General features: G+C 54.1%; 2 protein-coding genes across 10 annotated transcripts in view; one reads left to right on the top strand and one right to left on the bottom strand.

Moving 5' to 3' along the window:
- Positions 1-1,846: 1,846 nt before the first annotated feature.
- Positions 1,847-4,846, top strand: P2rx2 (purinergic receptor P2X 2). Of its 9 annotated transcripts, NM_001172709.1 has the most exon segments (18): positions 1,902-2,152; positions 2,513-2,648; positions 2,730-2,801; positions 2,878-2,953; positions 3,023-3,119; positions 3,199-3,279; positions 3,357-3,378; positions 3,380-3,383; positions 3,386-3,495; positions 3,595-3,725; positions 3,807-3,897; positions 3,980-4,045; positions 4,125-4,292; positions 4,294-4,319; positions 4,321-4,329; positions 4,331-4,344; positions 4,346-4,385; positions 4,388-4,846. In NM_001172709.1, coding segments are annotated over 18 exon segments (1,425 nt in total). In that variant the 5' UTR covers positions 1,902-1,988; the 3' UTR covers positions 4,506-4,846.
- An 805-nt stretch (positions 4,847-5,651) lies between these two features.
- The window catches only part of Pole (DNA polymerase epsilon, catalytic subunit), a 41,831-nt gene continuing 24,946 nt past the window's right edge, over positions 5,652-22,536 (bottom strand). Inside the window, exons 30-49 of the mRNA XM_013148639.3 lie at positions 21,165-21,377; positions 20,744-20,953; positions 20,411-20,554; positions 17,937-18,077; positions 17,605-17,758; positions 17,423-17,529; positions 17,144-17,320; positions 16,838-17,061; positions 16,539-16,759; positions 15,857-16,058; positions 14,672-14,845; positions 13,683-13,808; positions 12,146-12,278; positions 11,173-11,362; positions 10,271-10,402; positions 9,956-10,149; positions 7,447-7,647; positions 7,083-7,208; positions 6,574-6,663; positions 5,652-6,493 (exon numbers count right to left, since the gene is read on the bottom strand). Of these exons, the coding sequence (XP_013004093.1) occupies positions 6,377-6,493; positions 6,574-6,663; positions 7,083-7,208; positions 7,447-7,647; positions 9,956-10,149; positions 10,271-10,402; positions 11,173-11,362; positions 12,146-12,278; positions 13,683-13,808; positions 14,672-14,845; positions 15,857-16,058; positions 16,539-16,759; positions 16,838-17,061; positions 17,144-17,320; positions 17,423-17,529; positions 17,605-17,758; positions 17,937-18,077; positions 20,411-20,554; positions 20,744-20,953; positions 21,165-21,377 (3,276 nt within the window). The 3' untranslated portion in view covers positions 5,652-6,376. The remainder of the gene's footprint in view (positions 6,494-6,573; positions 6,664-7,082; positions 7,209-7,446; positions 7,648-9,955; positions 10,150-10,270; positions 10,403-11,172; positions 11,363-12,145; positions 12,279-13,682; positions 13,809-14,671; positions 14,846-15,856; positions 16,059-16,538; positions 16,760-16,837; positions 17,062-17,143; positions 17,321-17,422; positions 17,530-17,604; positions 17,759-17,936; positions 18,078-20,410; positions 20,555-20,743; positions 20,954-21,164; positions 21,378-22,536) is intronic.

The raw sequence follows: 22,536 nt of genomic DNA, 5'->3' as shown, positions 1-22,536 counted from the left end.
GTGGTTCCCCATAACTGGGTATCCACACAGAAAGGAATGAAGGTAGACCTCAAATCTCACACCATACCCCAAAATTAGCTCAAAATCCATTAAGACCTAAACTAAGGAGCTAAAACCATAGAAAACGTAGAAGAAAACATTAAGAGTAAATATTTGTAACCTTAGAAGGACATCAAAAGCATAAGCAACAAGTCCAAGGCATGGTAGCACATGGCTGTAATCCCAGCACTCGGGAGGCGGAGGCAGGAGGACTGCTGTGGGTTCAATGTCAGCCTGGTGAGTTCAAGGCCAGTACACAGTGAGATCCTCTCTCTCCAAACAGAAAAGGAAAGGAGAAAGAAAGGAAAAAGAAGAAAGAAAGCAGGAAAGCAGTGAAGCAAGATACTGCCATGTGGGTGAGGCTTGAAAATGCTGTGCTCAGCGGATGAAGCCAGGGGTAGCACATGAAACATCCAAAACCTGGAGACAGGAAGATCAGTTGTTGGCAGAGAGAAGGGAAACAGAGTGACTAATGGCTTAGGAGTTTATCTTGGGATGGTGAGAATGTTTTATTTTTATTTATTTATTTATTTATTTATTTATTTATTTATTTATTTATTGTGGCACCTGGGGTGGAACTCACAGCCTCACACTTGCCAGGAAGGCACATAAAGATCTACAAACCCCACAGAACCCACACCAAGACCGCTCGGGGCAGCATGGCCAGATTGCCACAGGGGTTAGGCAGACACAGGAATTTTCGAGCTAGAGTACCCATCTTGGGGATGCCCCAGGCACACAGAAACCTCAGCCTGGGCTGCTCACCCCGTGAGCACCCACACTCTCTTCTATGGAGGCTGCAGAGTCATAAAACAAGTTAATCTCAATGACCAAGCAGTGAACACTTTGGCCCGTCAGGCTTCTGGGACCTGATGAGCAAGCAGGATATTCGGCAGAGGCTAAGCTACACATGAAGGTCTTACCCATGCCTTGGACATGGAAAGAAGCCCCCTTTTCAGAGTCGGTGCACCCAGGTGTCCTTACTAAGTCATCCTCCAGGACCAAGGTCGTGGACCTTCAAATCAGCTCCCAGAATGTGGGCAAAGGATATCACACAGGTAAGGCCAGGAGAGGGCAGAGGCAGCCAACCTAAAGACGCCTTCCTGGTGTCCGCTGGGGTCACACCACCCCCTTGCCATGTAGTCCGCACCCTCCTTTGCCTCTTTCCCCTGCGATCGCCTCTCCCCTGTGTCCTTCCTGCCTAAATGTCTGCTTCTCACTGTTGCAGCCTGAGATTTTTTGCCTGTGATATAGGTTAGTGAGCCTACTGCCTGCTCGCTGGGCAGGGTGATTTGAGGTATCCCTCTCTTTTTGAGAGGATAGCTTGGACATCATCCAATGACAAAATGGTTGATCGTATGCTCAGGTGCTCTGTGGATTTCCTCTCCATAAATAAGAGTGTAAAATATTATTTTGTGAATTAGCTTTGAATTTACTTCAAAATGATGCAGGTAGGGTTGGGATATTAAGAAGTTACAAACTTCCCCAATTTTGGATTGCTAGAAAAAAAAAAAAAAATGGATTGGGCTGTGCACTCCATAATCCCAGCATCTGAGAGGCTGAGGCAGGGTCTCCAGTGTGAACTCAGCTGTGACCTCCTAGCAGCTAGGTGAGTGCCTGTCCAAAGCCAAAAAGTTACAAAGCGTGGAGGACACAGAGCAGCTCGCCACGAAGGCCCTGAGTTCCAGCCCCAGTTGGGGGTGGGGTGGAAAGTGGACAAAGGGCAGCGCACTGGGCACCGCTGTGGGCCCGGGTTGCTGCCTCGCCTGTCGCCTGTCTCGGGCGGGCGGGCGGGCGAGCCAGGTTCAGCCCCACCCAGCGCTGCTCCTCCCTCCCGGCCAGCCAGCCGGCCAGCAGTCCCCTCCGAGCTCCAGCCTCCCTCCTCCGGCACCTGCGGCACGCAGTGGGGGCCCTGGGTGGTGCAGCCCGAGAGCAGGGTTCTGGGCACCATGGCTGCCACCCACCCCAAGGCCCCCACAGCGCAGCGCCTGGCCCAAGGCTGCTGGTCTGCATTCTGGGACTACGAGACGCCCAAGGTGATCGTGGTGCGCAACCGGCGCCTGGGGGTCGTGTACCGGGCGGTGCAGCTGCTCATCCTGCTCTACTTTGTGTGGTGCGCAGGGCGTGGGCGGGCTGGGGATGGGGACCGGATCCTGGGTGCCGGGCTGGAGTCAGGGCAGGGACTGGGGGACCTGTGCTGGGAGCACAGGGGAGCCTGGGCACAGGGCTGGAGTCAGGGCGGGAGCTGGGAGAAGGGAGCCTGGGTGCAGGGCTTGGGGCAGAGACGGGGGCCTGGGTGCTGGGGTGGATACCAACTTGGGAAGGGGTGAGCTCAGCTGAGGGGGCTCTGGCTCCCCATGCAGGGGTAGGGGCTGGCAGTAAGCAGCACAGGGCTGGGGAAGGAGCCAAGCAGAGGAAGTGGGGAGCTGGGCTGGGTGGGGACAACATCGCACAGGAGGCTGGGGCCCTGCAGGTACGTGTTCATCGTGCAGAAGAGCTACCAGGACAGCGAGACGGGCCCCGAGAGCTCCATCATTACCAAGGTCAAGGGGATCACACAGTCTGAGCACAAAGTGTGGGACGTGGAGGAGTATGTGAAGCCCCCTGAGGTGCGGCCCTCCCCAGGCCTGTGCCTGCCTCAGGCCCCAAGCTGAGAGCTGGCTGGCCCACTGCTCCCTCTCTCCATCCAGGGGGGCAGTGTGTTCAGCATCATCACCAGGATTGAGGTCACCCCCTTCCAGACCCTGGGTGCCTGCCCAGAGGTGAGGGCAGTGGAGGGAGCCAGGGAGCAGCCCTGGCAATCTGCAGGGTGGCTCTCTGATTCCCTCTGCACCCTAGAGCATAAGGGTCCCCAACACCACCTGCCACTTGGATGCTGACTGCACAGCTGGAGAGCTGGACATGCTGGGCAATGGTCAGTGGTTGCCGCGGGTGGCTGGGTGGGCTGCAGCTGGGCCAGAATGAACCAGTGTGTGCCCTGCAGGGCTGCGGACAGGGCGCTGCGTGCCCTACTACCATGGGGAGGCCAAGACCTGCGAGGTGTCCGGGTGGTGTCCAGTGGAGGATGGGGCCGCAGTCAGGTGCGCAGCTCCCTCCTCATGGGCAGAGGGCAGCAATGGGGGCAGGAAGGGGTCCTCACATCCCTGTCTGTTCCCCCAGCCACTTCCTGGGTAAGATGGCCCCAAACTTCACCATCCTCATCAAGAACAGCATCCACTACCCCAAGTTCCAGTTCTCCAAGTAAGAGTCAGCAGGGCTGGGGGCTGGCACGGGCATCTGGGACAGGGTGTGGGGTTCCAGGCCTCTGCCACTCCTAGGGGCAACATTGCACACCGGGAGGATGACTACCTGAGGCGCTGCACCTTCGATCAGGGCTTTGACCCCTACTGCCCCATCTTCCGGCTGGGCTTCATTGTGGAGCAGGCTGGGGAGAACTTCACAGAGCTGGCACACAGGGTGAGAAGGGCCTCCTCCTCTCAGAGAGCCACGCTACAGGACACAACACTCCCCAGCACATGCTCCTGGGCTGACCCCTCCTCCTGCCCTTCCTTGCAGGGTGGTGTTATTGGCGTCATCATCAACTGGGACTGTGACCTGGACCTGCCCTCATCCCACTGCAACCCTAAATACTCCTTTCGGAGGCTCGACCCCAAACACGTCCCCGCCTCCTCAGGCTACAACTTCAGGTACCTTCCCAGAGTGCCCTGGAGAGGGAAAATGGGCCAGTGGGCACTGCATTCTGCTGGGCAGCGGTCGCTTCACCCCAGGTTTGCCAAGTACTACCGAGTGAACAGCACCACCACCCGCACACTCATCAAGGCCTATGGGATTCGCATCGATGTCATCGTGCACGGTCAGGTAATGTGGTGCCAAAGCCACCTGCTCAGTCCCTGCAGGCCCTGGCAGCCCCTACAGGTCTGACCAAGCCCATCCCACCCAGGCAGGGAAGTTCAGCCTGATTCCCACCATCATCAACCTGGCCACTGCGCTGACCTCCATTGGAGTGGTAAGGAATCCACTTGGGGACTGGGTGGGGTTGGGGGGGGGTTGCAGGCTCCTTACCCACTGGTCTCTACCTGCCTTAGGGCTCCTTCCTGTGTGACTGGATCTTGCTAACATTCATGAACAAAAACAAGGTCTACAGCCATAAGAAATTTGACAAGGTGTGTGCGCCAAGCCGGCCCTCCAGCAGCTGGCCAGTGACACTTGCTCTTATTCTGGGCCAGGCTCCCCCACCACCCAGGCACTGCTCTCAGTCCCTGGCACCTGGCCCATCAGGCCAGTGGGGCCCACAAGGGGCAGAGCCAGGCAAAGTTGTTGGGTCTCCAGAATCCCACTCCATACCCGCCCTGTCTGAGCAGATAGCGGACACTCCTGACCGGTGTGTAGGACAAGGGCTTCCCTCTTCTGAGTCGCCCCTGCAGGACTCCACACCCACAGACCCCAAAGGTTTGGCCCAGCTCTGAACTTCTGGTCCTCACTGTGCTACAGACCTAGGCTCCAAAGTCCCCACCCAGCTGCCTCGGCACACCCCCTAGCTATGCCTTGGATGCCCCTGGAAGCCCAGGGGCAGAAGCCCTAAGCAGAGGGATCCAGTCCCCACGCCAGGTCTGCAGACAGGAGGGTTCCTGCCAACTGGAGACCTCCCTGCCTGCCACCACCCTCTGACAACCCCTGGGGGACCCCACATCACAGCTGAGTTCTGAGGAGCGAAGTCCATGCTCTTGCCCCCAATCCCCACAACCCTGCCAGACCTTCCCCTGGAAGCCACAGCATCCGGAGTCCAATAAAACTGAGTTGCAGCCCATGGTCTTGTTCTTAGGGAAAGTGCTGTCTGGGTAACCCACACATGACAGCCGTCCCCACCTGGGGACAGAGTGCAGGGCACCTGCGGTTATGCTGTGTGTGTATGTGTGTGTATGCACACACCAACAGGTGTTGGCAAGGCACTGTGCTAAGTACAGGGGCAGACAGTACCTCCACCTGCACTAGGTCTCAGGATGCCATCTGGTCCCAAGACCCAGGAGCTGGGAGGAGACACAGTCAATCTGCCCCAAGCCAAGTCTGGAAGGTCCCTAGTACAAATTCCAAGTTTCAGTGACACCTCCTGTGGGTGCTTTGGAGTGACACTGGCTTCCAATGCTTATGAAAGCCTCCCTTTCTTGGTCAGGTCCCATATGGTCCACCTAACACCTGTGACATCTTGTCTTGGTTTGTAAGATGTCTAGAGAGTGAGTCTTTCCACTTGGGGCCCTGGCTGCAATTCAGGAGACTGCCTGCTGGCTCAGATTTCTCACTGGGCCCCAGGACTGACAGTGCTGTTCTGCTGAGACACAATTGTCACTGGGCCCAATCACACCCCTCACCCATCTCCATGTCTGCTTCCAGGAAGTCCAGTTGCCCTCCCCCTCCTTCCTCTCACTGCTGGCCCTAATTTGATTAGATCTCCACTCCGGAGGTCTCAGCCCAGCTCAGGCCTGGCCCACATTCCAAGCCAGCAGGTCCAAACAGTGTCAAATTTCTCCCCAGACTGAGGGGGCGGAGACTGACAGGCTGATGCCAGATATCAAACTACTTGTCTTCCAGGCTCACACAGACACACAGCAGCAATCTAAAGCAAGGTGGAAGTATACCATTTAGGTGAAAAAGCACAAGAATGGTATCAGATAGCAAGGACAAAGACAGACTTGAGTCTCCTGGGATCCTGTGGGGCCTCCTACCGTCTGGGGGCTCTGCCTGGCTAGGCTGGCCCTGGCCTGGGTGGGAGCTGGGCTCAGCTGCCCCTGCCATTGTTCCAGTGTAGAGGTATGGCCCTCTGCAGTGCTGGGACACTGGGTGACACAGACACCTCTTCTGGCCTGCTCTAAACAGGAAGTCCACAAGGAGTAAACAGCTGAGTCCCACAGGGTAGGGTCAGGGTTTCCCAGAAACCAGCCCAGATCCCACTCCCACTAGGCAGGAAGGTGGGAGGGGCTCCCCTTCTCCATGGAACACTGGCAGCTCCAGCCCCACGCAAAGCACAGAAACCCTTCTCATTCTGTGTGTACCTCACAGCTGTGCCCAATCCCCGAATCCTCTCCCAGGCCTGCTCTGGGGGTGGTCCGGAGCCGGACCTAGAGGAAGAGCTGGGTGAGGTGTGTGTCTCAGGGGGTTTACCCACTCTACCTAGTGGGTGCGGGAGCCCTCAAAACATGTTTATCTTGTAGAAAATGACCTTCGGTACCCGAGGTCTTCTCACTGGAGGGCACCAAAGGCACTTCCTGCTCCTGTCTGCTCAGGGCCTACTGTGGCCACCCTCGGGGCCTTGGAGAGCTGGGGGATGTGGCGCCTAGTACCATCATGAAGGGACCACTTGAGGGCCCTTCTGCAGCAGCCACTCCAGGGTCTCTGTGAGGTACGACATGCCATAGTGCTGGGCAATGTTCCGGAAGATCCCAATCTGTTCCATGAAGACCTAGAGGAAGAAAGAGATGCAAAACACCAGTACCACCCAGAGAAGGGGGAGGAAGTGACAGGCCGGGGAGCACAGCCCACCTGGGTGTGGATGGTGAGGGCAAAGTCCCCTGCGCAGCCACAGTACACGGGCATGTGGGTCTCCTTCACGCCGCCACACTTCTGGCAGACCTGCAATGGGAGCAGCCCATGGGCACGGTGCCCTTGGCCTCCGCTGCCTGTGCAGGGTAGGATGCATGCTGGGCAAGCTTGGTCAGCCTGCAGCACCACACAAACCTCCCAGCCTCCCTACACCATCTGCCTTGTTGGGGTCTCCGTCCCAGAGCCCAGACCCTGGGGCTTCTGCTAGGCCCTGCTGGCTCTGTCCATTCATGGTACCGCCCAGGCAGGTTGCTCAGGCCTCTTCTCAGATGCCTTCCTTGCACCTCACGGGATGCAAGTGCTAGCAGCCAGTCCTGCCCTGATCTGGTACTGAAAGGCACTGACAGAACACGTCAGTGGGGGAGGTGACCCAGGGCCCATGCATACTCCGTTTCCTGGTGTCCATCCACTGCTTATCCAGAAAGCCCAGACCAACAGCAGGGCCTCACCAGGTCCTGCAGCGTGAAGGCCATCAGCTTCCTCTGCAGGGCTTCTACCAAGGCAGCTTCGATGGCCGCTGAGTCATAGGCAGCTTGACAGTTGGAACAGAGCCACTGTGGTAGGACAGCCCCATCCTAGAAGAGTATGGAGAGAGGTGAGCGGTGGCCACGGCAGACCAGGACAACAGCATGGCCAGCACCATCCCCACTAGCACCCGGCCCGGGGAGCTGTTGCAGCACACAGCACAGTCAGCTGCTGCCTGCGACTTCCACCAGGACGACACCCAGGCCAGCAGCCGAGTAGGCCCAGGAGGGCAGGGGTGGCAGCAGCTGCAGGTTCCACCAGGAAGGGCTGCTTCGAGTCTGAGCGCACCTGGGAGAAGGAGGAGTCTTTGCACAGGTCCAGGTCACGGCAGAAGTTGCAGCTGCGACAGATCACCTCGGGGAGCACGTAAGAACGGCAGGGGTCTCTGAACTGGGCTTCCTCTGAGAACTCGCCCACATCCACCAGGCGGAGCAGGTCTCGGTTCAGTTTATTCACCTGGTTTGTGATGTTTGTATCTAGGGAAAGCACCTGAGGGGACCGCAGGCCATCAGGAAGCAGCCCCTCAGCCTGCCTGCCTCTGTCGTCTCGTGCCCCTCAGCCCCTTCAGCAGTCAGGGGACACTCCTCTGTGGTGCCCGTTTCCCCACTGAGTGGAGGCCCCACTGGTGAAGTGAGCCAGAGCTTAGGGAAAAAACAACACCGGTTCTGCAGAACACCTTCAAACAGCAAAGAGGGAAGGCACCCGACTTGCCTGAGGAGGCCAGCATCACCTGGGCGCAACACCAAAGGCACAGGGAAGCACAGCCCAGTGACTCACAGCCCTGAGAACACACACAGAAACCTTCAACAGACATCAGCATGACCCAGCCGTACACTGAAAGGAACACACGATCCAGAGGAGACTGCACAGACAGAGCCAAGTGAGTTCTGGAAAGGTGCAGGGAGCCTTCAGTGGGGAAAGGGTGATCTCACCAAGGTTGGGTATCTACCCAATACCTCCACGCAGAAATAAGAACCTTGACTTGTAACGCACTTAACCCAAAATGGACCACAGGTTAAATGCACCACCGAGATGGAGGAGGGAGGGACAGGAACAGGACATGAGAAGAATTACAATGTCTCATGTACATGTAACCATGAAGAATATAATCCCTACACACCACAAGCATGGACTAACAAAAATAAAATAAGTGTAGAACCAAATGTAAGACTTGCAGAAGAAAACATGGAAAATCCGCATCCTTAGGGAAAAATTCCTTAGATATAACACCAAAGCGCAGTTTGCTATATCTGATAAAGGATTTGTGTCCAGGACATAAAGAATTCTTTACTACAAAGAGAAAACCATGCAGGGGCTGGGTGTAGGCTGGTGGTGGAGCACTTCCCTGGCAGGTGCAAAGCACTGGTTTTCTTTTTCTTTTTTTTTGGTACCAGGAATCAAACTGCCTCATATCTGCCAAGCAGGTGCTGTGCCACTGAACTATATCCTTGGCCCCATACCCCTGGTTTTGATCCTCTTTCAAAAAGAAAAAGAGAGAAAGAACATATTCAATTTTTAATAATGGGCAAAAGATTTAAATATTTCATCAAAGACCTGGACAGCACACAGCTCATACAGAGAGCTCAGCACCACTGGTCATTAGGTAAATGCAAAACACCCCAAGGAGATTCTGCCACATATATATCAGAATGATAAAAATGAAAAAACACAAACAGCACAGCGTTCTAGTGAAGCTGTGTAGCAGATGCAGCTCTGGTCACTGCCAGAGCTCCTTCTGCAGACTCAGAGCCCAACGCTTTCCACTGGTCCAGCAAGCCCCTCCCTGGGTTTTTACCAAGACAAACACACAGGTTCACACAAAAGCCCACTGAAGACCGTTCACGGGAGCTCCGTTATTAATCACCACAAAGTGAAAACAACTCAGATGTCCACAAAGCAGTGAGCAGAAAGCAGACTGTGGGCTGACTGTCCATGCCACAGATGCCTGAGCAATGGAGAAGACACTGACCACAAATGGATAAATCCCAACGTGCGCTGCAAAAGTGAGAAGCCAAACCCAGGGGTGGGACAACAGGATTCTACCTCGGTGCTGTCAGGGACAGGGAACAGCCCCATGGCTGCTGGGGTACCCGGGAACATCGTCCCAGCTCACCCCACAACAGTGCAGTCACAGAGGCCTAAAAGGAAGCAGCACGGAGCAGAGGGCCACCTGGGGCTTCGAAGGGCTGCAGCGGGGAATGTGATTCACCTCCTCGATGCGATGGGAGGGAAGGGAAGGGAGGTGCCTGTGCCTGGTCAGCCTCCCAGATTCGCACTGCCATGGGTCAATTATGTCTTAATGAAAACAAAGCATTTTAGGGTTCCAATTCCTTTAAAGAATCCTGAGTGGTCACTTGATCCTCACTCTGCCGCCAGGGCTGGCAGCTTGGAGGGATGCTCAGGTATCGCACTGGACAGTGAACACTCTGTGAGGGCTGACGCCATCTGGGCGCTGCCTGGTAACCCCATCCCCCTTGAGGCTGTTCTTGGCCTGCCTTTCCTGAAAAGTGAACTCTCCCATCGCCTCATTTGGTTTCTGAGCTCAGTTTTGGCTCATCAGGCCCGCTGGTGGCATGTGACCCAGAAGGTCCTTCCTCCCACTGCCTGTGTCCCCTGCCTGGCCAAGACATTTACCGGCATACCAACCTCCCACCAGGGCTGTTGCACCTGCACAAGGTCCCAGCATCCCTCCTGGTACCCATGCTTCAGGACTGGCCTTTCCTGCCTGCGCCACCTAAGCCCAAGCGTCACACCAAGCACTGGTGGCATGACCACAGGACCCTTGCTGGGGCTTCACCTTGCACACGTATTTGATGAACTCCAGAGCAGGGTTGTTGAGCAGCAGATGAGAGCCAGGCAGCAAAGGAAACATCTCAGAGGGCTCGGTGGAATGCCGGGTGCCTGTGACTTTCTTCTGGATCTTCTGCGTGATGGTGAAGAAGCTCTGAGTGAGCTCGTTGGCCACATAATCTTGGGAGAAAGTGATCACTCCTAGGAAGCAATAAGGACCAGAGAAGGAGTTGGTTTGCCTGACGCCGGGCCCTCCCCAGCCTGTCCACCCACACCGTCAGTTGTGCATCGGTGTCAGGTCACAGCACATGGCACTGCTCACCCGGAAGGGCGCCGGCTGTCCCCTCGGCCTCCTGGGAGAACTGGCTGGGCCCCCTCTTCTTCACAGGTGTGCTGCCCGGGGCACTGCGCCTCAGCTCGTCCTTCATACTGTGGTACACAGCCACAATATATGCTGCAGAGACAGGAAGGCGGCACACAGTCTGAGGGGAAGGGGCCTGAGGCTAGGCAGATCGCCCAGCAGGCTTTGCTGAATTCACTGCTGTTGACGACCACATCTGCTTCCCCTGGACAAGTAGGAAGTCAGAGAAGATGCAAGAAGGGGATGCTTGGTTCACCCTCAGGGAACAGTGCACAGACAGGTGGGAGCAAGAGAGTGGCGGGCTCCCTCACCAGGCAGGCCTCTCTACACTCCTCTGAGCCTACATGCCTAGGATATCATGAGTCAGCTTGGAAAGGTCAAGACTCAAGGAGTAGACAAAACACAAACAACCCTTAGCGCCACCATCTCTGCCCTGGACACGTGTGTATGCAAATGTGAGTCTGACTGCTTGCCATTACTGTGCTCCAAGGAATGGTTCTGACCCGAGGCTGCCTGCTTTACCACCTCATTTGCACTCAGCTGTGACAACTGACTGCAAACCCCAAACCCTCAGATACAGCTGGTTATGAAAAGCTGGGCTGCAGAGGCTAAGGAGCAGCATTCTAGGACTGTTTGCAGCATGTACACACGTGTGTGCAAATACACATACATGCACACACACCAAACACAGCTGGGAATAGAATCAGGAAAACTGGGTGAAGTCCTGTGGACAGCTGTGCTTGGGTCCTGGAGAAGTAGTGGAGAGACTCTCTGCTGCCTGCGCAGGAGGAGCAGAGCTCAGCCCTCGTGGAGACACAGCTGCTTTCACCAGCTCACAGCCAGGTCCCCTGTTCTGGGCTCACCTGATACAATCATGAGGAAGTAGCTTTGGCAGGAGGCTGCTTGTGGCAAGAACTGCAAGATGTTCCAGTTGTTTTCCAGTAAGTCCTCTACGTCAGGCTCCTCCACACCTTGCTCCTCCTCTTCCTCTAGCTCCTCCTGGTCCTCCTCATCATCCTGCTCATTCTCTGCTCCCTCTCCTTTCTGGGGATCCTACAATAACAGATCCTGTGTGTCACCAGAGAGGTTCCTGGAACCTAGGTCTCTTGGTCCCAAGTCCTGGTAGGTCCTGACAGTGGCTGCTCCAAGAATCAGGGCTCTGTGTTATTCAACTCCCACCTCCTAAGAGGATGGATCAGTCAGAGCTTCATGGTGACCAGCTCTTTCCTCTAAATTTAACAATCTCAGGCTAGGGATTTGGCTCAGTGGCATAAACACCTGGCTGGCAAGCACAAGGTCATGAGTTCAATCCCTGGCACCAAAAAATAAAAATAAAAAAAAAATAATAAATTTAACAGTCTCTTCCTTAGCCCAGTGTGGTGGTGCAGGCTTTGGTGCCCTAGCACTTGGGAGGCTGAGGCAGGAGGACAAGCCAAGCTGAAACTCACAGTCAGTCTGCAGACCCAGCTTTACTGTGGATATCGCTTTAGCATGCCCTGACCTTTCGGAAACATCCAACTCACGTCTACACTATAGCCCTGACCTCTTGCATCCTACTCAGAACTGTGGTCTGCACTTCCTCTCATCCTGCTTTCTTCTGAACCCCAGGTTTGACCCTAACCCCCAACCCCAACTGCAGCTGCTTGTCCTGCCAAAGTCTCTATGGAACTCTGCCATCGAGGGCAGCCTCAGCTCAGGGCCAGTCTCCTTCCCTAAGGGTAGCTAATGCTGGTTCTGGACTTAGCTGGGTGCTACCCACCTTTCCTCATAAGCCCCAAGCTCACAGTGAGCAAATGCAGGGGTGAACACAGCACCCCCGTCCCCACCACCTCTCACCTGGCCGCAGTGAACACTGGATGGAACTTTCCCTTTGATTCCACCGTAGTTAGACGGATCCATCCAGAGAAGGAATTCCCAGCATCGAGAGAAGGTAATGGTCAGGGAATGGAAGAGATCTTTGGAATGGATGCTGCAAAGAAACCAAACAGAAACTGACCACTCCCATTTCTGAGTAACCAGCTACTCATTGTTTTCCTACTTCAAGTGAACCAAAAATTAGGGGCGGGCTATCCCCCAAATTTGCCAGGGGATGTGACACAAAAGACTCTAAGAACAATGCTCAGGGGCCAGCCGTACCCTAAGCTGAGGGCCACAGTGGGGACTGGGTGCTGCATGGGGCAGGCAGCAGGGCTCCCTATTGTCTTCATCCTCGTCACCCCCAGGCAAGGTGGCCCCTGCAGCTGGCCCAATGCCCTGCACCCCAGGGGAGAAACAGAGAGACCGGAGGGAAGAAGAGAACCCTCAGCCACAGCACTGAGCAGCCTGCATGCTCCCGACCCCTCTCAGCAACAGCTGCACCATGGCAGCCGTTTCTCAAGGGGCGCAGCCGAGGCTGGAGGCCCAGCCCGGCTTCACTGAGCCCTCCGAAGCATCAATGTGAACCAGGCCACTTGCCAGGCACTAAGTGACCTTCACAGGTAGACAGCTTGCCGTGGATGTGTGTGGACAGGCACATGGCAGGCCTGCAGGAGCACTAGGGTCTGAGGGGAACCTTCTTCCTCCAGAAGAGGAAGCCAGATCTACCCAGACCCCTGCGCCTCCAAGACTGATTTCTGCATCCAGAGTGTGCTTCACCCCTGTTTAATATGGCTGCACCCCAGTGCATGAGCTTCCATTATGAATCATGCCCTTAGCAGGTGTGGTGGTTCATGCCCATAATCATAGCATTCTGGAAGGCTGAGGCAGGAGGACCTCAAGTTCGAGCCCAGCCTGGGCAACTCAGACTTACTGGGACTATACCAAAATAAAAACAATACGCAGGGCTGGGGTATAGCTCAGTGGCACAGTGCCTGCCTAGCAAACCCAAATGGGTTCAATTCCTGGTACCCCCCAAATAAATAAATAAATAGGGTCGGGGGGAGGGTCTGGAGAATAAAAGACAATAAAAAGGCTTAATTTGCAGCGCTAAAAAAAAAGATATGTGCTTTTTGCCTTGTTCCATCAGTCTCTGGAGTATAATTAGCCTGTCAGGTAACAGGAACTTTGGGGACACAGTCAGGCACTGCTGCCTGAGCTAGGTCTACGACTATGGTTCCAACAGCCGACAGCTGTGCAGACGGCTGGCTCCCTGGGCCACCACACTCCAAGGGCTGAGCAAGGTCTGCACACCAGCACCCTCAGGAGCTGCTCACTGGCAACAGGCACTGTGTGACCATCCCTAACTCTAGCACCACGCCTGACACAGGGGCCCAGGACGTGACACCAGATGGCGGGAGTCACCCTTCCTTGGGGTTGGCCTTGGTGGGTACTCTGTCCCAGGGTTCTCGCCTCTCCACAGGGAGGCCTGGTGCTTCGGGGCCCTCTATGCCAAGACCTGTTGGTGATGTACTCCACATAGGCAATGGCGTCTTCTATCCGGCGCTTCTTTGTACACAGGATGATGCGGTTGAAGTTGGCATAGATGATCGAGGAGCCCAGGCGTTTGAACTCAGCGATGAGCCTGTGAGGAAGTTCACGATCAGTGCCGGGGGCACCGGGGTTCAGCAGCACCGTGCAATTAGAGCAGGAGTCATGTGGATAGCAGAGTCCTGCTCCTTCTTTTTTGAGACAGAGTCTCACTGTGGTACCAGGACCGCCTGAATCTCTTGTCACCTGTCTCCCGAGTGTCAAGGAAACTGTGCCATCCCACCCAGGACAGCACTGTAGGCCACAGAAAACACAGCACTCAGGAGGTGAAGGCCACCCTGGGTTACAAAGTGAGTTTGCAGCCAGCCTGGACTATACAGCAAGACCCTACCTCAAAAAAACACCAAAACAAAACAAAGAAGAAAAGACAACACAAAGGTAGAAACCAATCACAAACTGAAGGGAAAAAACTGCAAGCTCTTGTCACGGAAAAATGGCTACTTTTTACGCGGCACTCGTTCTCCCCCTCCTCACCCTGAGACAGAGTTACTAGGTTTTGCAGGCTGGCCTTGAACTTATCTTCCTCTTTCAGCCTCCTGAGTAGTGAGGATAATAGGCACATGTCACTGTGCCTGGCTTTATGTACTTTTTAAATATGAAAAACCAACAAAACTTCAAAAAAATGGGCAAAGGACACGAAGAGAAAGTTTGACTTTGTCACAAGGGTGGTTATGGAGGATGGTGCTCACACCCAGACACAGGGCGAAGGGAATGCTCCTGTCAGTCTCTGCGGGACTCTGACACCTGCAAAGGTGCCACTTCTAAAGGTACTGTTCCATGCTTAGCACAAAGCCACTTACTGATTGGCTGTTTCTAAAAGCACAAGGTAAGATGCAGCCTAAATGGTCAGAGGCCACTCCCCAATTGCAGCCTAGTCTTGCCTGGGCAGGCACTTACTGAAGGAAGAGCTTCTTCATCATGTTGTGCAGTGTACGGTGCAGGGCAGGGTCGTGGAGCAGAGAGCAGGGCGACCGGAGCCACCGGTAGAAGTGCATCACCTGGTTGTCAGCATAGATGTTGTGATACTGCATGATCTCCTTCACCCAGCCCACCACCATGCTCTTCAGGATCCTGCAGAGAGGCAAGTGGGACTCAACTTCCAAGGCCACACAGAGCCACAGTGCCTGCTCATCCTTCCGAAGGTGGGGACCTGCGCTCCCTTCCTGCCGTCACCTGCTGGGTGGATACTTCCCTGCCTGGGGCTGGGATGTCTAAGAGGACACAACGATGAGGCTCAGGCAGCAGAAAACAGACACAATCAAGACCGAGGCGCCTGTGAGTGAGGCACTGACAGCACGTCCAGCCCTTGGCCCCCTGGAGGGCTCAAAGTGCACGTTGTCCTGAGCAGCAGAACCATTTCACTTGGGTCCCAACACTGCACAGGGAACCTACAGCAGCTGTGCAGCGCAGCTTTCCTGGACTCACACCTGCTTTCTCTAGCGGGTTGCCACCATCTGCCTCTTAGGACTTTGCTCCAGCCTCCACCCTTACCTGCATGACAGTCCTATTCCAACAGACACCTTTCTTCCTCTCTTGTGGCAGAGATGGTACAAGGCCAAAGCACTCATTCTGGAACCTCAGACCTGAACACAGACCTTCACTCTGAGCTGTACCATGAAACTTCATGACTTAGGTTCTTCTGACCTCAGTTTCTCCCTTTAAGACAGCAGATGACTGCACCGTGTCTCGGGCTGCTATGAGGACTGAGATGCTACAAGGGTGCCAGCATGCTGGTGCACAGGAAGTGCTCTGCAGGGTACCCCACACAACACCCCCAATTCCCTTCCCCACCCCACCCCTGGCCACAATGCTCCATAGTCCATGCTGACCCCTCAGTTTGCTCGATGGAGGGCTGAGGACTCCTGCAGACACATACTCACTATACCAGAAAGCAACGGCTTCTGGTCACAGGAAGGTCAGAAGATAGTGCTTGGACAGGTGGCAGCCACAAGGTAAGACACGGCACAGGGCCATGGGGACACTGACTAGGGCAGAAAACTGGCACCATGCTACCAGGAATGCTGTCTCAGACCTCACGTTCTGAAGTCCCACCCTGGAGCAGCATGGGCATGGAGGTTGTACCTGAAGGTGCTAGAGCAGAGGGCGGCCTCATCGTAGCTGGCCGGGGCACTGGCCTGGTTGCCGGTGACCATGTCCTCCAGTGAGGCCTGCTGGATCACATCAAAGCTGATGCCCATGCTGCTGGCACCTTCCATGTCATTGATGTGGTGGGACTGGAGGATGGTGTTGACTGCCAGGTTCTGAATGTCCAGCTCCACACACACTGCGAAAGACACTGCTTATCCATGGCCCCAGCCAGCTCCAGCGCCACCTCCTGGTGCCAAGTCACAAGTTCGTGACCACCAGGATAGTCGGTGCTGCCTAGGTCAGGTAGGTGCTTCTCTGATCAGTACCCAACCTCAGAGCACTTGGTGTCTGGTCCTTTGAACCAGGAGGCTCTTCCTTTGTAGCCTCAACATTTTTTTGCCTTGAGGTACTGAAGATTAGACCCAGGATCTCCGCACTGAGCCATGCCCCAAGCCTTTTTTTGTTTTTTATTTTGACAGTCCTTCCTAAGTCTCTAAGTTACCCAGGCTGGGCTTGAAACTGTGGCCCTTCGGTCTCAGCCTACCAGGGCTAAGATCACAGGTATGCACCACCACCCTGGGGGTCTCAGCTCTTGATCCTCGTGTCTAAGTATGGAGCATGGCTACCAGATGTCATCAAACAGCAGAAACCCCATCCTGACCCATACCCCACTCACCTGTGGAGTAGCAGCCAGAACTGTTGATCTCCACTGTGGCTCGGTCATCGAACTCCATGACAAGGCGATTGTCGTCAGCTTCCTTCCCGCCCAGGTCGGGCCGAGCCGTAGGGGATAGCCAGAGTAAGTGGTTGTGTCGCTGCAGGTGGCGGGCAAAGAAGAGGTCGGAGCCGAAGGTCGAGATGTCCTCCGGCAGGTTCCCAATGGGAATATGGAAGTACCTGCGAGGGGCACAGGTCAGCTTGCTCACTGTGACAACAGGGTGGCAGGCCAGATGCTAGGGACCTGCATGGGCTCACCTGCTCATCTCAAAGGCCTGCGACAGGCATGTGTCCAGGTTGAGGTAGTGACGGATCATGCGGCGGGCTCCATGGCGCTGCCAGTCCAGGACGCCATAGTTGATTTTGTCAGCCACATGCATGGGCACCAATGGAAACTCTTCTAGGATGGGAACCTCACTAGCCAGCCTGCGCAGCTCCCAGCTGGATTGGACAGCAATGAGGGTGGGCCCCCGGCGCTCCTCCTGAGGATGGCAGAGGGAAGAAAGGGCTGGCAGACTAAGCCTTGGGGTAGAGGTCCCCACAGCAGGGCGTCACGATTCTTACCTTGTAGGCAAGCAGGAAGCGCTGGATGGCCCTGCAGATGGTTTTCAGGTCAGTTTCAGCTCGAACCTCAAAAGTGTGTTTGGGGGGCGGCAGGAGCTCGGCACCTACTTTCTCCAACAGGAGGCTGTGTTCAGCAGAATACAGGGCACCAAGGTTGGGCATCTGATTGCTGCGTACCTAGACCAAGCCAGAATGTTCATCGGCCCCCCTGCTCAGGACTCTGGGGCAGCAGGAACACCCTCTTCCACATGTCCTGCCTGGCCCTGCCCAGGGACTCACGGTGTCCAGCACAAACACAGATGCTCTGCGCTGAGAGGGAATGAAGACACCAAAGAGCGCCTTGTGGCCCTGTGAGTGGTGGTACAAGTAGATATGGCGGATGCTCCCTGCAGAAGGAAGCCGGCCGTCAGCAAGACACGAAGGAGCAGACCAAGCAAGGGCGCGGCTGGCACAGGCCATACCTGGTTCCAGGTAACTGAACTGGGCCAAGGAACGCATCTCCAGGTGCTCCAGGGCAAAAGTGTCAGATTCCCAGGCTGAAAGGTGCCGTGCCAGCTGCTTGTTGACCACACATACACAGCCCAGCTGCACGAGCGCCCGGAACAACAAGGGGACCTGGAAGAGTAGGCAGATATACAGCAGGACTGACCCCTTGTTTACCCTGAGGCCACAGCAGTGGCCTGGCCACCTCTGCAGACATGCAGCTGAGACCTACCTTCCCATGGGGCAGAGCCCTGCACACCCCCCAGGGGTCCTTTCCCCTGCTGGTTCAGCTGTGTGGCTGGAGAGTTACCTGCGTCTCATATACACCCTCAATGTCTGGCGCCGACAGCTCGGTGTTGATCTCGTTGATATGCTCTTGGTACATGTCCTCCGGCACTGAATACTCATAGAGATTGTAGACCAGGTTGGAGCGTGGAAGGACACGATTCACCTGGAGACAGTGAGGAGGAGTCTTGTCACGTCCATGTAATGTGCCATGTAGATCCTGACTTCACGCTCACAAGTTAGTCCCCTTTCCTGATGGTCACAACTAAGACAGTAACATAATCTTAAAATGGAACTGCATCCTGTGAAAAGTGGACAAGTATTCTCGGACTGGGGTGTCCACAGCACGCTGAACCCTGGTTTATTTTCCTCCTGTCTCCTCTGAATTTAGCCTGAGGATGTAGGCAGAAAATCCAAAAGAAACCATGATTTCCTGGCCAGAGGACTAGACAGGGGCTGCTGGGGCAACCAGAGAGTGTGAGTGTTGGGGTGGTTGGGGAGCAAGAATGCCGCCAGTGAGCGCCCTAACTCCATGCCTGGACCACGCACGTTCCCGGTACACATACAGGCCGACCCAAAGAACTCAAACTGGAACCCTTTCACAAAGGAAACAGGACCAGAGACATTAAATTGGGCTGGCTGCCTCAATGTTAGCTACAGGATTTTAAAAAATGCCCCAAGTGTCACAGTATTGGCACAGAATATTTGGGATGCAATAAGGTGTCTTGCCATTTACAACAATCAGAGAAATATAAAAGAGCTGTCAGGTGCCCACCCTGGGCTGACCTAGATATGGCCAATCACAGACTTTACAGCAGCTATACCTGTGCTCCCCCAGCAAGCAACTAAGCCGAAAATGAAGACAGGTTCTCAGCAGACAAATGGGAATAATAAAAAAAGAGCTAATGGAACTTTTACTACTGAAGAAAGAAGGCATTTGAAATAGTTTCCCTAATGAGTTAAACAGAATAAAAGTAACAGAAAATTAGCTGGGCATGGTGATGCATGCCTATGATCCCAGTGCTAGGAAGGCTGAGGTGAGGTAAAAGGATCCCAGGAAGATGCACAGGAGGTTTAAGGCCAGCTTGGATAGCCAGACCCTGTGCCAAAACAAAACAAAACAAACAAAAGAAAAAGAAGGAAAGAGTTAATTAAGCTAAAAAACATGAAAACTGTCAGTAAACCTGAGGACAAGTTAACAGAAATTATCCAACCAGAAGGAAAAAATGAGAAAGACTTTTGTAACGAATACTCCCACTCCACTGTCTCTCCCACTAAATGCACAGAGGTGCTGTGGGGCTTGGAAGAGGTGGCCAGGGGGAGCCAGAGCTTCCAGAAGATCCAGGGGCAGTAAGTTCTCTCATCTCCTTTCTGGGTGAACCCCCATGGGTGACCCTTGCTCAAAGAAGCCCACTCCAGATGGCTGAATACGAGTTTAAGAAACACATTTTAGAAGTGAAGTATACTTGAGGTACCTCCACAAGTACAAAGAGCATGAGCCATGGTCACCCATGGTGGCTGTGATTGGAAACAGCCCACCTGTCCTTCAGTGTGAGCAGCAGTAGCAGCCAGGCCACATGTAGACATGGGGCACTGCTACACACAGGGTCGGAAAACACCTTGTGCACGCCTCAGCTGCTCACCAAGGCATCACCTGGTACATGCTTCACAGCACCCAACCAGGAAATGCACACAGGACTCCCTTATAAACCAGCTCTCAGCCCGGTTACAGGCTGGGTGAACAGGGGAAGTTCGACTGAGACACCACCCAAGAGCCTACGAGGATAAGCTACTGGGGACACTCCTCAAGACCTTCAGCTAAGCAGAAGAATCTCAGCAAGAAAGCCTGCCTGCAGCTTGGCAGCCTGTGGTCCTGGGGCTGAGGAAGGAGTGTGGGCTATGAGGTTTCTTTCCGGGGTGAGGACAATGCCTTAAAGTTGGCTGTGGCTCTAGACACCACCATTCAGTAGATTCACTAAGAGCTAATGAATTGAGTCCTTTAAGCGATGGGTTGTTATGGCACAGGCTTACAGCTCAATAGAGCCGTTAACAACAGCACCTATGGAAACAGAGTTTGACACCTCTAACAAATGTCTAGAGGTCCCCTGCTTCATGAGAGACACGTCTGCTCATCAGGAAGGGGTGACAGCACACACGGGGACAGTCATCCAGCTCATGTGCACAATGACAGTAGCAGGTCTCCCTGAGTACCTGCTCCGGCCCAGCTCTGTGCTTAGTGCTCAAATGTCACCTTGAGTAGTTCTCACAACACCCAGGGAGGTATGTGGGGGACTTCACTGAGCCCCGAGAGCTCCCCAGGTACTGGTGCCCACCCAATCCACGGTTCTGCTCAGTGGTTTTCCCCTTCTCATGGTGCTGGGGATGAAACCCAAGGCCTTGCACGCTCCAGGCAAGTGCCCTACCACTGAGCTACACTCCAGGCCCTCACCTCTTCTATGTGGCTCCGTTCCTGCGGAAGCACCTCACGGGCCCCCTTACCTTGCGGCAGGAAGCCCCCTCCTCTGCCCTGGCCACCCGCTGGTTCACGTAGAACACACGGGAGATGCTCAGCTTGATGCAGTGCAAGTCACTGCAGATGACGGCCCACAGCCGGAACAGGCCAGTCTGGCTGGTCTCACTGATCTGAAGGAAAGCAGAACACACTGTGGCCTGTGAGTGTACTATCTTCCAGGAGCCTCCAGCCCTGTCCAGGCACAGGGCAAGGGCCCTGCGATGGGCACAGAGCTAAAGGCCTGTGCTATCCTCCACCCCAGACCCCAAGCGGCGGCTGCCCTCAGGGGGACGCCCTCATGCCTGGATCAAGGTGCACACCTGCACAATCTGCCACGGAAGGTCCAGAACACTGCGGGCAGTTTTCCGCAGGAAGCTGCCCAGCCCCATGGCAGGCCCATCTCTGATGACGCTATGCCTCGGTGCACCCTCTGCCAACTCCAGACGCTGCCTCTTTCTGCGGGCCAGGCGCTGTCGGGCCTGCAGCTGCCATTTCTTCTTATGAAACCGGAGCCACACCAGCCACTCTTCCTGGCACAGACAGGAGCAACCAGAAGGCATAGGGTAAGCAGCAGTGTCCCTCTGCAACAGCTCACTTTCTAACCCTCAGCAGCCTGTGACAGGAGGCGTCTTTACAACGTCTTCCTAGGATGAGCCCTGCCTGGGGTCCCTGCACCATGCAGCAGAGCCCTTAGAGAGCAAGCAGCTGCTCCAGCCTCTGCCCCTGCAGCCTTGCACTTACCTGGGTGGTTCCAAGGGCTGGAGGCTGCCCCAGGATCTCTTGCCAGGGCACAGTCAGCACAAGGTCCTGAGACTCCTCCTGGCTCTCCCAGAGAACACGCTTCCGCTTAGTGGCGACGGGGACTGTGGCCTGGGGTGGCTTTGTGAGGCCAAAGTCTTCTATGTCAGGTGCACCAGACCTCGGGCTACCTCCGGGGGCTTGGGCCATCACGATCTGGAAAGATCAACCAACCAAGATTTAAAATTCAAAATCCTGTTTCCACAGACTACCTCAATCTAATAACACAAGCAAACTGTCTGAAATAGGATGTTGATTTATAGAAGTAAACTTCCAATAAATAGGAAGCTTCAGAAAATATTACCACTCACTACAAACCCATAACTATGTCTGTACACTGCTGTAGAATGCTCCTCTTTTATAAAAAATAAAATACAGTAGTACCTTGATTCACAAATTTAACTTATTCCATGATTCCAGAAAGATTCCGCTCATGTTTGTGTGGAAAAGATGGCCATGATCGCGCTTATCATCACATGCAGATTTCACAAACAAAAAGAAAGCTTTGCTAAATGCTTCTTTTTGTAAACCAAACTGTTCACAAACAACAAAAGTGCCTGTGAACCGAGGCATCACTTGTTTCACAAGCAACAGCCGCACTTTCCCTTGCTTCTTTCCCTGCCCCGAGGAGTAGCCTCGGTTTACAGTTTCGGATTTTTACCATGTGACTACAAGCAAGACACACTACAACTGGCTTCATTTTCTATAAATATAGTTAGACTTTGATACTTGTATATCATTCCAACCCTACCGATTTTTAGTAATTTCTGGTCACTCAATGTATCAGTTGAAAGGAGTTAGGTTAAAATCTCCTAAATTGATTGTCAATTTTTCTCATAACTAGGTAGTTTTACACTGACTAAATCTGAGGCTACACTGTGGAATTATGCATCCCTAGTGAATGATTTCTAGTATTATTCAATAATTATCCTAGGCCTGCTAATGTTTTTGGCTTAAAGATTATTTTGTTTGGCACTAAGTAGGTAGGTCTATTGTTTTTTCATTCACATCTACCTGCTCTCTCTCCCCGCCTGCTCATTTTCTCTTTCTCTATGTTTACACAACATACATGTATACATATACTTATCATACATCTTTACCCTTTTAGTTTTACTGTGCCATTATCTTTTAGGTACAGCACTTACAAGTAAGATATGGTTAAAGCTTTAAAAGCCAATCTGAGAATTTTTTTTAATCTGGTGAATTTATATACTGGTCTGGCTTATGACACACTTTTTAAATATTTTTCAACACTTGGAAACTCTTTGCTCTTCTGATCTTAACTATACTTTTCATTGCACTGAAACAATTTTCT

This window comes from Cavia porcellus, unplaced genomic scaffold (genome assembly GCF_034190915.1).
Source record: "Cavia porcellus strain 051 isolate PalLab524CR breed Dunkin Hartley unplaced genomic scaffold, mCavPor4.1 scaffold_16, whole genome shotgun sequence".
Taxonomy (NCBI): Eukaryota; Metazoa; Chordata; class Mammalia; order Rodentia; family Caviidae; genus Cavia; species Cavia porcellus.
The sequence above is the reverse complement of the archived record's forward strand: the minus strand, read 5'-3'. Positions and strand labels throughout refer to the sequence as shown.

Bases quoted from the DNA above. Each gene is read 5' to 3' on its own strand.
- P2rx2 (XM_063225351.1), top strand. From the start codon at position 1,989: ATGGCTGCCACCCACCCCAAGGCCCCCACAGCGCAGCGCCTGGCCCAA. The intron at 3,496-3,594 runs GTGAGAAGGGCC...CCTTCCTTGCAG, and splicing joins TCACAGAGCTGGCACACAGG to GGTGGTGTTATTGGCGTCAT. The intron at 4,046-4,124 runs GTAAGGAATCCA...TACCTGCCTTAG, and splicing joins CGCTGACCTCCATTGGAGTG to GGCTCCTTCCTGTGTGACTG.